This window comes from Uranotaenia lowii, chromosome 2, assembly GCF_029784155.1.
Source record: "Uranotaenia lowii strain MFRU-FL chromosome 2, ASM2978415v1, whole genome shotgun sequence".
NCBI lineage: Eukaryota > Metazoa > Arthropoda > Insecta > Diptera > Culicidae > Uranotaenia > Uranotaenia lowii.
This window is the reverse complement of record NC_073692.1, coordinates 208,140,172-208,152,125: the sequence shown is the minus strand read 5'-3', so window position 1 is coordinate 208,152,125 and position 11,954 is coordinate 208,140,172. Positions and strand designations below refer to the sequence as shown.

The 11,954-nt window shown below is 40.4% G+C and overlaps 4 protein-coding genes across 7 annotated transcripts in view; all 4 read left to right on the top strand.

The window, feature by feature from the left end:
* LOC129749983 (brefeldin A-inhibited guanine nucleotide-exchange protein 1) overlaps positions 1 to 1,493 on the top strand; it is a 37,737-nt gene extending 36,244 nt beyond the window's left edge. The window contains exon 4 of the mRNA XM_055745160.1: positions 27 to 1,493. Coding sequence (XP_055601135.1) covers positions 27 to 176 — 150 coding nt within the window. The 3' untranslated portion in view covers positions 177 to 1,493. The remainder of the gene's footprint in view (positions 1 to 26) is intronic.
* A 5,001-nt stretch (positions 1,494 to 6,494) lies between these two features.
* LOC129742281 (uncharacterized protein K02A2.6-like) lies at positions 6,495 to 7,250 on the top strand. The gene has a single exon (XM_055734162.1). It carries the CDS (start codon positions 6,495 to 6,497, stop codon positions 7,248 to 7,250), a length of 756 nt encoding a protein of 251 aa, XP_055590137.1.
* LOC129747283 (uncharacterized protein K02A2.6-like) lies at positions 7,031 to 9,535 on the top strand. The gene is made up of 2 exons (XM_055741426.1): positions 7,031 to 8,984; positions 9,092 to 9,535. Exons 1-2 carry the CDS (start codon positions 7,575 to 7,577, stop codon positions 9,095 to 9,097), a joined length of 1,416 nt encoding a protein of 471 aa, XP_055597401.1. The 5' UTR covers positions 7,031 to 7,574; the 3' UTR covers positions 9,098 to 9,535.
* Positions 9,536 to 10,196: 661 nt separating this feature from the next.
* Positions 10,197 to 11,938, top strand: LOC129746381 (uncharacterized). 4 transcript variants are annotated; one of them, XM_055740017.1, is made up of 3 exons: positions 10,197 to 10,367; positions 10,487 to 10,761; positions 11,214 to 11,938. In XM_055740017.1, the coding sequence occupies exons 2-3, from the start codon at positions 10,554 to 10,556 to the stop codon at positions 11,585 to 11,587; spliced, it is 582 nt and encodes a 193-aa protein (XP_055595992.1). In that variant the 5' UTR covers positions 10,197 to 10,367; positions 10,487 to 10,553; the 3' UTR covers positions 11,588 to 11,938. The 4 variants fall into 4 exon arrangements, with proteins under 4 accessions (XP_055595992.1, XP_055595991.1, XP_055595990.1 ...); XM_055740016.1 differs by having other exon boundaries at positions 10,482 to 10,761; XM_055740015.1 differs by having other exon boundaries at positions 10,470 to 10,761; positions 11,214 to 11,937.
* The last annotated feature ends 16 nt before the right edge of the window (positions 11,939 to 11,954 follow it).

The window sequence follows — 11,954 nt, the reverse complement described above, 5'->3', positions numbered from 1 at the left end:
ATTTTATTTTCATTTCAATTTTGCAGTTTGCGGCCCACATATCCAGCTACTACGTGCTGCTGTGTGATCTGATGTGCTTCGACCTGAAACCTGAACTGCGAACTGTCCTGCGGAGGGTGTTTCTACGCATAAGTCCGGTGTTTGGAATCTCCAATGCATCCGTCAGTAGCACCTAGTATCAGCGCCAAAGTGGTTCATCGGTTCGGCCGGTGATTCCGCGCAGCTTTACCGGCTGTAGAGTTTCGTTTTTAGGTCAAAGTGGCAGCTGTAGCAGTACTAACAACAGTGATAGTCGTAATTCTAATGGTAGATCCAATTGTAACATCAGTTCTAGAAACCTTGAGAGGAAATGTCGTTGCGCAACTGTGGTCTCTACCGGCATTCAGTCTCAGTCATTAAATCAGGGCAGTTGGAATAAAAATTTGAAGCTGTAGTCATCTTGATATGACGCTATAAACTGTTCCGAGCGATAAATTTTTAATTTTATTTGGACATAATAAGTTGTTTTGTGTGATAATCTGTGAAGCGATTATGTTAAAATAGTTGACAAAATTTATCCTTTTAATGATTTATGGTCGTTTTTGAGTTTAAACATCCAATCTATAGTTGATAAGAAACGATTGAAGCTAAGAATTTGCATATTTTGATACCCAAAAATTGACAAATTCTTAAAATGTGATTAATCTTACTTAGCTGTATTAGCATTGATTTATATTTTTTTCTATAGAAACAATGGAAACAGATGCAGTGCTCTTTTCAAAATGTCACTCGGCTGACCGCAAATTTCTTTAATCTAAGAAGATAGCAGAAGTTTTATGTTTAGTATGGTTTTCGGACTCAAAGCCTATATTTACGTTCCACTAAATTTTCAAAAGTAAAAAAAACTAAACACAAAATAGTGATCAAAATTTTTATAGAATCAAAATAGACAACTCCATAATAATGAAAAATAGCACCCACAAAACAAACTACCACACGAAACGTAGCAGGTTGAACTAAAAACTTATTATAGAGTATCATTATATTTCAGTTTAAATCTTCCGTCAGACAACTGGAAACTTATACAAACATATGCAATAGACAGTAACCTATTGAACAAGTATTTATTAGCAAAAAAAAATAAACCAGGGGGCAAAAGATGTGATTAGAACAAATTTGTTATTCTTAATGCTGTAAGCATGGATGAGAAATCAAGGTGAAAAAAAAAACATTCAACAAGTTTAAACCAAACAAATTAACACAAGTTTTTCTTTGGTGGAATGCTCATCGCTGGTAAATGGGCTGCAATGCTAAGTTTGGAAAAAAAAGCTTCTGCGTACCTATTTGCTTTCGAAAGTTTTAGTTTAACACGTCATAACATAAAGTTTGAGGTGTGGATAGATGCGTAAAAAGTTTATCTTTCTGTTGTATCTACACAACCATAATGATGGATATACAGTATATTATACATTTACATGCATATTAGATATCATAAAATAAAGCGCTAGAAAATGTGTCGGTTTTTTAATCTGTTACGATGACATAAACCGCGATGAAAAGTTCTGAACAGAAAACGTAATAGGTTTACCTGGACCTGTCTGAATTCACGTTGTTTCAATCGGCGACAATCCAAGTTGCAGGTCTGTTAAATTGTTCGAAAGCCAGAAACTTAAAGACGTGTCTCCAGTCCCTTGAACAATATACGAGACAATTGTGACTATATAGTTGCAGCAACCAGAGCTGCGTATCTATTCTATAGTACGGGTTAGGCCGCGTTTTCATAAAACTCATTATTCATGTGTACGTATTGATGCGTTCATCTTCCAAATTTCGTACGTAATATACACACTTTTCAAGATAATTTAGAGTTTCAAAATATCAGAGTTTTTTTTTTTAAATGAAATGAACTTGTTTTTATACTCATAGAAGTTTTAAAACACTATATTCAATGACTTTCAAAATAATAATTTAAGTTTAATTTATTTAATTTAATTAATTTAAGTGCAATTATTGCACTCATCAATAGAAAAAGCCCCTAGATGTAGACTTTTAATGTCTGAACAGTTGAAGGCTCTGCTGGAGCATCAATAACAAGTTTTGTGAAAACGAGGCCTTAGACGCAACCAGTTGAATGTGTCTCATTTTGTTCGGAAGATATTGCAGTCTCAATTTTCCAACAAAACATGCGTTGAAGCAACCGAAATAGCCTGGTGCTGCAACGAGTTGAATGTCTTTTATATTTTTCGAGCCCGTCTCAATTTTCCAACAACAGACGGATCTCGTTGTGTACATTACAGTCTGTCGTCATCCCATCGATGCAGTTTTGCGACGTAAGATAGTGTTCATTCCATTACAGACATATTTATGTCAATTACTATACCGTATTGTCTGTGGTATTCGTATTCGCCGCTCGCCCAGTGTTGCACTCCACCAAACACAGAGGGAGGCAACGTTACACGTTTTGTCTATGTATTGTGTGACCAACATCTTTTAAATAAGTGGTCGTGAATCTCGTTTTTAAGCTTTTTTTCCTCAGATTTAAGCTTTTTTTTGCCTTGAGAGCATAGGAGACGAAAGCTTAAATCCGAGAAAAAAACAACTCTATAGCTCACACAAGCGCTCGTTAGTCGTTCGCAAGACTGGCACAATCTTCAGGTTACCGTGCACCGTTACCACCGTCCTCTTTCAGCAGTCAGTTCAAATCTGAGCGCATAAACGAACACGATGACAACAGTAAGTGCAATACTGAATGTGATCTGGTGCAAAACTGGGCATAAACGTATACCTACCTACACACCAAAAAATTCATAAAATTACACGAGCCAGAAACGCTTGAACACCTAATTGTTTCTTGATCTAATCGAATTTAGACCTAATTTCACATCAATTGACATCTAAACCTCACACAGTTTTAAACAAATATCTTTGGTTTCAGAAGGGTTTGAAATTCTACCAATTTCAAAACCACTTTGATTTAAAGCCATGGTATTACAACTCTGAATTGAGTAACACACAAATCCGCACGACAAATAGGCTACTAAGTGGACATGACTACTCGCCATACTACCTTGGCCTTATGCGCATCAGTGACTCGAAACAATGTGAAATATGTTCAGTAAATTTCACGACAGAACACGCCCTATTCAATTGCATACAATATAACCACATACGAAACCACTATGATTGGGAAACTTATTCCAATCTATTCGAGTTGATAAAAGATTTTAACGAAGACAAGATCAAAGAAGCGCTCAGCTTTTTAGAAAAAGCACGATTTATTATTTGAAAAAATATTCAATATCGACACACTGTGTTTTCGAAATATCTAGCTAGAAAAAGAGGAAAAGGAGGAAAAGTGGTTATATAGAGTATAACACTCTCGGCCAAAAAACACCAAAGTCATACATACATACATCTTTGGTTTGATTGTGTGTGTGTTTGCTTGCATTCCCAAGTTGACAAATTCAAGCACGGTTGTTTGTACATAAACATATTTGATTTCGTCAATAAATTTCCCTAGCCATTCCAAATTTCATTTTCAGTCAAGTAAAAAAAAAGTGTCGGTAATTTACGTGCGCCTGGCATCCCAGTTACCTGATCATCACAAAAGGAAACGTCAAAAATACGGGTTTGTTTTGTTTTGTCGTTGTTTTTTTTTTCGCTTTGGAATGTTTCGGTTCCGTTTAACCGGGAGTGTTTGTGATGGCGATAAATTTTTTGTTTGATCGCGAGTTGGGTCAACATTTTCTTAGCCGATTGCTGCATCGACCACGATACCAAAGGCAGCCAGACGTCCAGAACAAATCACTGGTGCCAAACGAAATGATGTTCCCTGATGCTACGGCTCCTGTTCTGATTGCTGTGAGGTGGCAAAACTTCCGGGACAAAAACTCGACGCAACTGCAGAAGAAAATATTATGCGCGAGCTGTGGCAGAGCAGTAAGAACTGCGATGTAGCAGTACAACCATCTCCCTCTCTGGAACACCCGACGGATGTAAACATCTACCGGCTGTGGAGGAAAACTATAACCGTCAACAACAACATCCACTGAAATCATTCGATTTTGTTCTTCATGTGCTTCCGCAAAATATTGATTAATTCCTTCTCGGCAGAAGGAACTTCGCAATAACCGTAAGTTTAAATTTCAAAGGTACAATTTTTTTTTCTAGAGAAAATAAGTTTATGTAACTGACTTTTTAAATGTTTTAGATCCGGACAAAAGTTCTCATTATGTGGTAGGCTGTGTTAAGCGGGTGGTGGAAAACACTGCCACTTGTCGCTGGGTTCCAAGTACATCAATCCATCGCCAAGCAAAGACAGGACCCGATCGACATTTGGTCCCTCTTTCGATGCCGCAAGGTAAGCGGGCAGTACTCGATGTCACAACTTGAAAGTGGGAATACTTGACCTCCCTTTTCTAGACATTTCACCGTGATAATATTACAGAACATAAATTATAGCAAATTTGCAAACTTTGCAAATATAAGTAATACGAATAAGCATTTTATAAATTTCGAATGTTTATCAACTAGATATTTAACATGATAATTTGATTCTATTTTCTGGATTGTTTTATTTTCATGATAGGTCTGTTGAGGATTCTAAACCTGATGCTGACGTCAGTAGGTCGTGGCTTGTGGTAGTATTGACTGCCTATAGTGAGACGCTTTCGTATGGGAGTATCAGTAAATTATTTTCCATATGGGCATTATTTTTAGCTTTAATTGTTCTTCGATATTTTCAGAACCCTGTCAATCAAAGAAACAACCGAGCATGTGGATCAATAACTGTCAAAATTGACTTTGGCTAACTCCAAATTTTTAATGCTCTTTGGCTGAATAGAAAGCTTGGGAAGTACAGCGAAAATTACTTTTAATTGTGCAGTAATGTCATGGTGCTGACCGGATGACAGAGTGAGTTATTATTTATTCAGTTTTCTTCAGTTTGTCACATAGTGACACCTGATCAATTCATATCCAGCTTGAATGTCGGAAGCTTATTAAGAGATAGCTAATCACAGCGACAATGTTTACATGGTCAAAGCTCAGAAGGTCCTAGTAGGAAAGCGAAGGAAGTAGGTTAAATGCACACCCTTGAGGGAATACTGGACCGAATAATTAGACACAAATTATTCGAAATGCAATATGATTTTGTAATCAGAGGAACTAGCTCTTGGATATGTGCTTTGATCACACACACACACACACACACACACACACACACACACACACACACACACACACACACACACACACACACACACACACACACACACACACACAACATTCAATAAAATTTGTTTTTCAAAAATAGATTTACAAGGCAAATTAATGTCTCGTAAGTTATATGTTTGCGTTTCAATTGAAATTCAATTTATTATGTTAACGGTTCCTGCATTGAATTGTAAAACAAAAATGAATAAAACATATTTATAATGCAAACCAGACATTATGTATTAAAAAATTAATGATGGCATGGCTACTATATTGCTTTACAGAGTTTTTTTTTTTTGGAAATAACATTATTCCCTGGTGAGGTTGATATGACATTAAGTTTATATTTCGCATAAAGTCGTGTGTTGGCTTAGTTTGAATTTATAGCACAGAAATTGTATTGCGTTGTGTAATGTTTTGGTAGCGTAAGCTTTGGAGACATAAATTTGAAAAGAAATAATAGCTATAGCATTTATTTCTCTTAAAATTTATGTTTCCGAATGCTTTTGTTACCAAAATATTACACAATGCAATATGATTTCCGTAGCGATGCAAATTTACGTCAAAAAAGATGCTTCTCATTTGTGCGTCCTATTGGACAGAAATTTACATCATTAGTGACATAATATTATGTTGAATGAGTCATATAATTAAAGGCTGAGAGTTTATGGCTTCAAGCGTTTCTGTCTTTTGTAATGTAATTTTATGTCAAATGTGATGCTTCAGTTTTGTGCATCCAATTTGACATAAATTTACACCAAAAAATTAATAGTGTGTACACCATTAAAATAAAAATCAATAAGAGCCATTTCAAAACGCTTGTTTTTTTTTACAGAATAGAAAAATGAAAATATTGCCAATAATAGAACCTACCTACCTAACCTAAGGGTCCAGCGCCGATTGACCGGCGCATAGGGCTGAGATAAAAGATCTCCACTGCTGGCGATCCGGAGCCAGCGTCTTCACTTGCTGCCAGCCAAGGTTCTCGTCAACTGTGCGGATTTCAGCGGCTAGACTTCGCCGCCACGAGCTTTTGGGCCTGCCTCTTCTTCGATGCCCATCTGGATTCCAGTCAAGCGCCTCTCTGCAAATCACGTTTTTATCTCTTCGCAGCGTGTGCCCAATCCATCTCCACTTACGTTCCCGAATCTCGATTTCTAGCGCCTTTTGATGACACCGGCGATGAAGTTCAACGTTTGAGATCCAGTTGCCAGGCCACCAAGCGCGGATGATGTTCCGCAGGCAGCGATTCACAAAAACTTGCAGTTTTCGCGTCGTCACCGCATATGTGTGTTGGGGCCATGAAGTCAGCTGTATTCCGTCCGAAACGCCCTGTAGCTTACGCCATGTACAGTACAGTGGACAAGGAGCTCGATCGACTGGAACACGCCAACATCATCTCGCCAGTCGAGTATTCAGCATGGGCCGCACCGCTCGTGGTGGTCCGTAAAGCAAGCGGTGCCATCAGAATCTGTGGAGATTACTCTACGGGTTTGAACAACGCGCTTGAAGCAAATCAGTACCCCTTGCCACTTCCCCAGGACATATTTGCCAAGCTTTCAAACTGCACCATCTTCAGCAAGCTGGATTTATCCGACGCATTCCTGCAGGTCGAGGTAGATGAGTCTTCCCGAGAGTTATTAACCATCAACACTCATCGGGGGCTATATCGCTACAATCGACTATCACCGGGAGTGAAAGCAGCACCTGGAGCATTCCAGCAACTGGTCGACACCATGCTGGCCGGCCTCAAAAACACGTTAGGGTATTTGGACGACGTTTTGATCGGCGGAGCGGATGAGGAGGAGCATAACCGCAATTTGAAGGCAGCTCTTCAACGCTTTCAAGAGTACGGTTTCACCATTAAGGCTGAAAAGTGTTCCTTCGGTTCGCAGCAGATAAAGTATCTGGGGCACCTTATCGACAAACATGGTTTGCGCCCGGATCCGGCAAAAATCGACGTCATCCGCAACCTTCCGCCGCCGACAGATGTGACGGGTGTTCGATCCTTCCTAGGAGCCATCAATTATTATGGCCGTTTTGTTCCTGCGATGTGAACACTGCGTTATCCACTGGATGAGCTGCTCAAAGGCAATAAACAGTTCAACTGGTCAGCCGATTGCCAAAAAGCGTTCGATCAGTTCAAAACTATTCTGGCCTCCGATCTTCTGTTGACACACTACAGTCCAGAATTGCCGATCGTCGTTTCAGCAGACGCTTCATCGGTAGGTGTCGGCGCTACAATCAGCCATAAGTTTCCGGACGGTTCAGTGAAGGTCATCCAGCATGCATCCAGGGCTCTCACTGCAGCCGAACAAGCATACGGGCAACCCGACCGTGAAGGTTTGGCGCTTGTTTTCGCCTGCACCAAGTTTCACAAAATGTTGTACGGTAGAAGTTTCACCCTTCAAACAGACCATGCTCCTCTGTTACGCATCTTCGGATCCAAGAAAGGCATACCCACCTACACTGCCAACCGCTTGCAACGATGGGCGTTGCAACTACTGCTGTACAACTTCCACATCGAGTACATCAGCACAGACAAGTTTGGAAACGCCGATGTATTATCCCGATTGATCAACAACCACATCAAGCCCGACGAAGATTATATTATTGCCAGTGTCAACTTGGAAGAAGATTTGGGATCCGAAGTAGCCGATTCCGCTAGACAAATCCCTCTGAATTTCAAGGCGGTTCAGAATGCTACTCAATCAGATCCGGTACTTGGCGAAGTCTTCCGTTTTATCCTGAATGGCTGGCCTAAGTCCCGAAAATTGATTTCCGATCACGAGGTCCAACGTTTCTTCGACCGCCAAGACTCCTTATCTATCGTCCAAGGATGCGTTATGTTTGCCGAGCGTATTGCTATACCATCGAAATTCCGGAACCAATGCCTTCAACAGATGCACAAAGGTCATCCCGGAATACAACGCATGAAGTCTATCGCACGAAGTTTCGTGTACTGGCCATCTTTGGATGCAGATATCGTCAAGTTCGTGAGCTCTTGTAAACCGTGCGCCATGGTGGCCAAAAGTCCACCGTTATCATCGCCTCAGCCGTGGCCCAAGCCGGAGAAACCGTGGCAGCGTTTACACGTTGATTACGCGGGGCCCATAGAAGGAGATTATTTCTTGTTGCTGGTCGATTCTTTTTCTAAATGGGTGGAGATAGTCAAGACCAATCGCACCACATCAGCAGCTACCATCGGTATCTTACGGGGCATTTTTGCACGCTTCGGAATGCCGATAACTTTGGTCAGCGATAATGGCTCGCAATTCACCAGTACCGAGTTTGCAACCTTTTGTGTCGAAAACGCCATTCATCACGTTACAACAGCCCCCTATCACCCACAATCAAACGGGCAAGTCGAGCGTTTTGTCGACACTTTCAAACGCTCCTTGCGAAAAATCCGAGAAGGGAAGGCGACGATTCAAGAAGCTCTGGATACATTTTTGCTAACCTACAGAACAACTCCTAATCCTGTTACTGGCCAATCTCCTGCGGATTTAATGTTTGGGCGACCAATCCGTACTTGTTTGGAGTTACTTCGACCACCACCGACACCCAACGTTCCAGAGAGGCAACCCGAAGGTAAAGTGCGCTGCTTCAAGCAACATGATTCAGTTTATGCTCAACTTCATTCCAAAAACACCTGGAGATGGGCAGCCGGTATCGTGCTTGAACGTGTTGGTCGAGTCATGTACAACGTTTGGATCGAAGACTCCCGAATGTGTCGAATTCATGTGAACCAGATGAGGAGCCGATCATCCAGCAACACGCTCACTCCAGATGTACCAGTCGATTCCAATGACAAAATGCTACCGTTGGACATACTTTTGAGGGAGCACAACTTGCAACTACCTTCTGCTCCACCAAAAACAAATGAATCGTCCCAAAGACATAGCTCGCCGAACGTTTCGAATCCTGGTGCACCTTCCCATCATTCTACGCCTGTACAAGCTTTGCATCCTGAAAATAAAGCATCATCGCCGAGTAATGATGCTTCTTCGTTGTCAGCATCAGTGCCATCGTCGTCGTCTCCGTCCTCTACTACCACTACGAGGAATTCGTCCGGTTTCCGGACGGCAATAGAAACATTACCAGCTGTGCAGCAACCACGCCGGTCTTCGCGAGTTCGAAGAGCGCCGCAGTGGTTCGATCCGTACCAGATCTATTAAGAGGGGAGATGTTGGGGCCATGAACAAGCCTACACGAGCACTGGGCTCACTGATGGCAGCTGACAGCTCTCGTCAGTGGAGACAGCATGAGTGAGAGAAAGAGAAGATTAATGTTTATGTTTGTATCCACTTTAGTTTCCGTCGCGACACACTAATGTACAAGTTTTTATTAAGTACGTTTTTAATAATACAATGGTTAAGTTAAACCCCGTGTTTTATGTTCCGTTATTTTAATATCACGGTCACCTCCGCTCGGAACGTAAAAATGTGCACCAAGTTTCACACCCGTACAGCAATACGGATTTGACGTTTGAGTTGAAGATTCGGATCTTAGTTCGTAGAGAGATCTGGCGTGACCGCCAGATGTTTCGGAGACTCGCAAACGCAAATCGGGCTTTTCTGATCCGGGTTTCGATGTCCTTCTTGGTACCACCATCAGGCGTAATCTGGCTACCAAGATACTGGAAGCACTCCAATGTCTCAACCTGTTGTCCAGCTACCACGAAATTGGAACGATTTTCTGTATTGATTTCCATCGACTTGGTCTTTCCGACATTGATTTTGAGACCTGCTGCCTTGGAGCTTTCGCTGAGGTCGTAGAGTTTGCTCTGCATGTCTTGTTGTGTTTGGGCGAGCAAAACGCAAATAATTAAGAGAAAATAATTTTCAAAAAAAAAATGCATAGGAAACTGCTTCGTTTGTCTATGATAATTGACCCTGGTGGTATTTTTTACATATCGTTTGCGTAAAAAAGTCCGATTTCAAAATGTCAGATGTGTCACGATAAATTTGCGCATAGCTTATCGTTTCTAATAAACTGTTTACTTTCTGGTCGCTGAGAATCACAAACTCAGTGTAAATTTTTTTAATAAATTTGAAACTAAAATTGCTTTGCGAAACATTGAAAATAGGAAATAAATTTGCATTGATTAGCGCCCTGTGATATTATTTTATCGTTTCATATTCGTGATTAGTTTTGGAAGTTTTTTTTACAAGGTAAGGTGAAACTGTCTTATCCTCAGGTCAACCCTCGGGTTTGTTACTCATCAGAAATTGTTTTCTAATCGCTACGTATCGTATAAATTACGGATTAAAAAGTGCTGTCGATAGCTTAGATTATTAGGATCAGAAAGTCTCCGATTGGAACGGAAAGGTTCCGCCGAGGAATCAGGGACAACAAGTATGGATCAGCAACGATTTCGGACTGGCGAAAGGATAAATAACATCTCGACCAACACCTTTCAAATCTGGGAAACTACAGTACGCTTGGCTAGAATCCGTACTCTTATGGATCATCTTTGTGCGGCTAACGACGAGAATGATGAGCTAATTTACTGCCTTCGAGAGCCAAACGAACCCATCGAGGAGAGTTCTGAGGACACAAATACTGGTGAGCTTTAGGACTGGGTTTTGATTAGTTTCGATCACATAATTGATTAGTCTTGGAGTATAGAACTCAGGTTCTTGCACTAATTTCAAATATTTTCAATGTTTTTAAAATGGTATTATTGAAATAATCTAATGCAACTAATGTTAAGCGATTTAAAAAAAAAAGTCCTAGCGGTCGTGGTTCTGTGGATAGAAACTTTTGTCTCATCCGATGGTCATAAGATCGAATCTCGGTCAAGGCATGCCTAATACTTTTTGAAAATCGAAATTTTCTCTTTTAAATATTTATTCGTGTGAACAGAATGAATTGTTAAGAATATACGAATGCCACAAAGTTGGTGAAGTGTCTTAAATAAAACAAAAAAAAATAATTATCGATAGTTTGATTCAATGTAATAGTCCTAGTGTTCAAATTTAAATGATCCATTTCAACGATTATGTTTTTTTCTTCAGAAAATGATCCTGACGAAGAGGACACCTCGATAAAATCCATCATCAAAGAGATCCGCTCGCGGCCGCACACTCGGGGTGCTGTTAAGATGATTTTTTACAACCGACTCGCAATGATTTCCGATAAACTGACCCAGGACATAAAGTTCCGCTCGGAGAATGCCGAATTCTTCGACGACCTGGAGCTGGTGCTCAGCCGTATGAGTGACGAGGCAGCCGAAATAACCAAGCGGGAAATTATGAAATACCTAGCAGAGGCCAAGGAAAGATTAGCACGGAAGGACCGCGAACGTCAACAGCAGCAGCAGCAACAACAACAGCAGCATGACATGTCTAGTTCTTCTAGCTTAGCAGGTTCTAGCAGTTCAACTTTTTAAGAATAACAGGACAAAAGGAAGGCTGGATGGGGAGTTCATTGGGACATCGTCCTTCTTTTAAGAAAAAAAAAAATGAATACACGACCGAAGAAAACCAATCCTCCGGTGCAATACTATTTCCGGACTCGACGAACAAGTTGGGAATATGACGGTGACTTTTCATGTGAAAAAAGTAACCGAAACAAAAAAAAAATACTATTAATTAGAATATGATCATTCATTTTGCTCCCATGCTGTCATGTTTTCTTTCTGTAAAACCTTAACGAAAACTATCGGTTTTCAACTATTTTATTAGTGATTATATTTTTTCTATAAAAAATTGTTTATTTATGATCGTTTGCTGAATAATTAAAATTGATTCAAACTA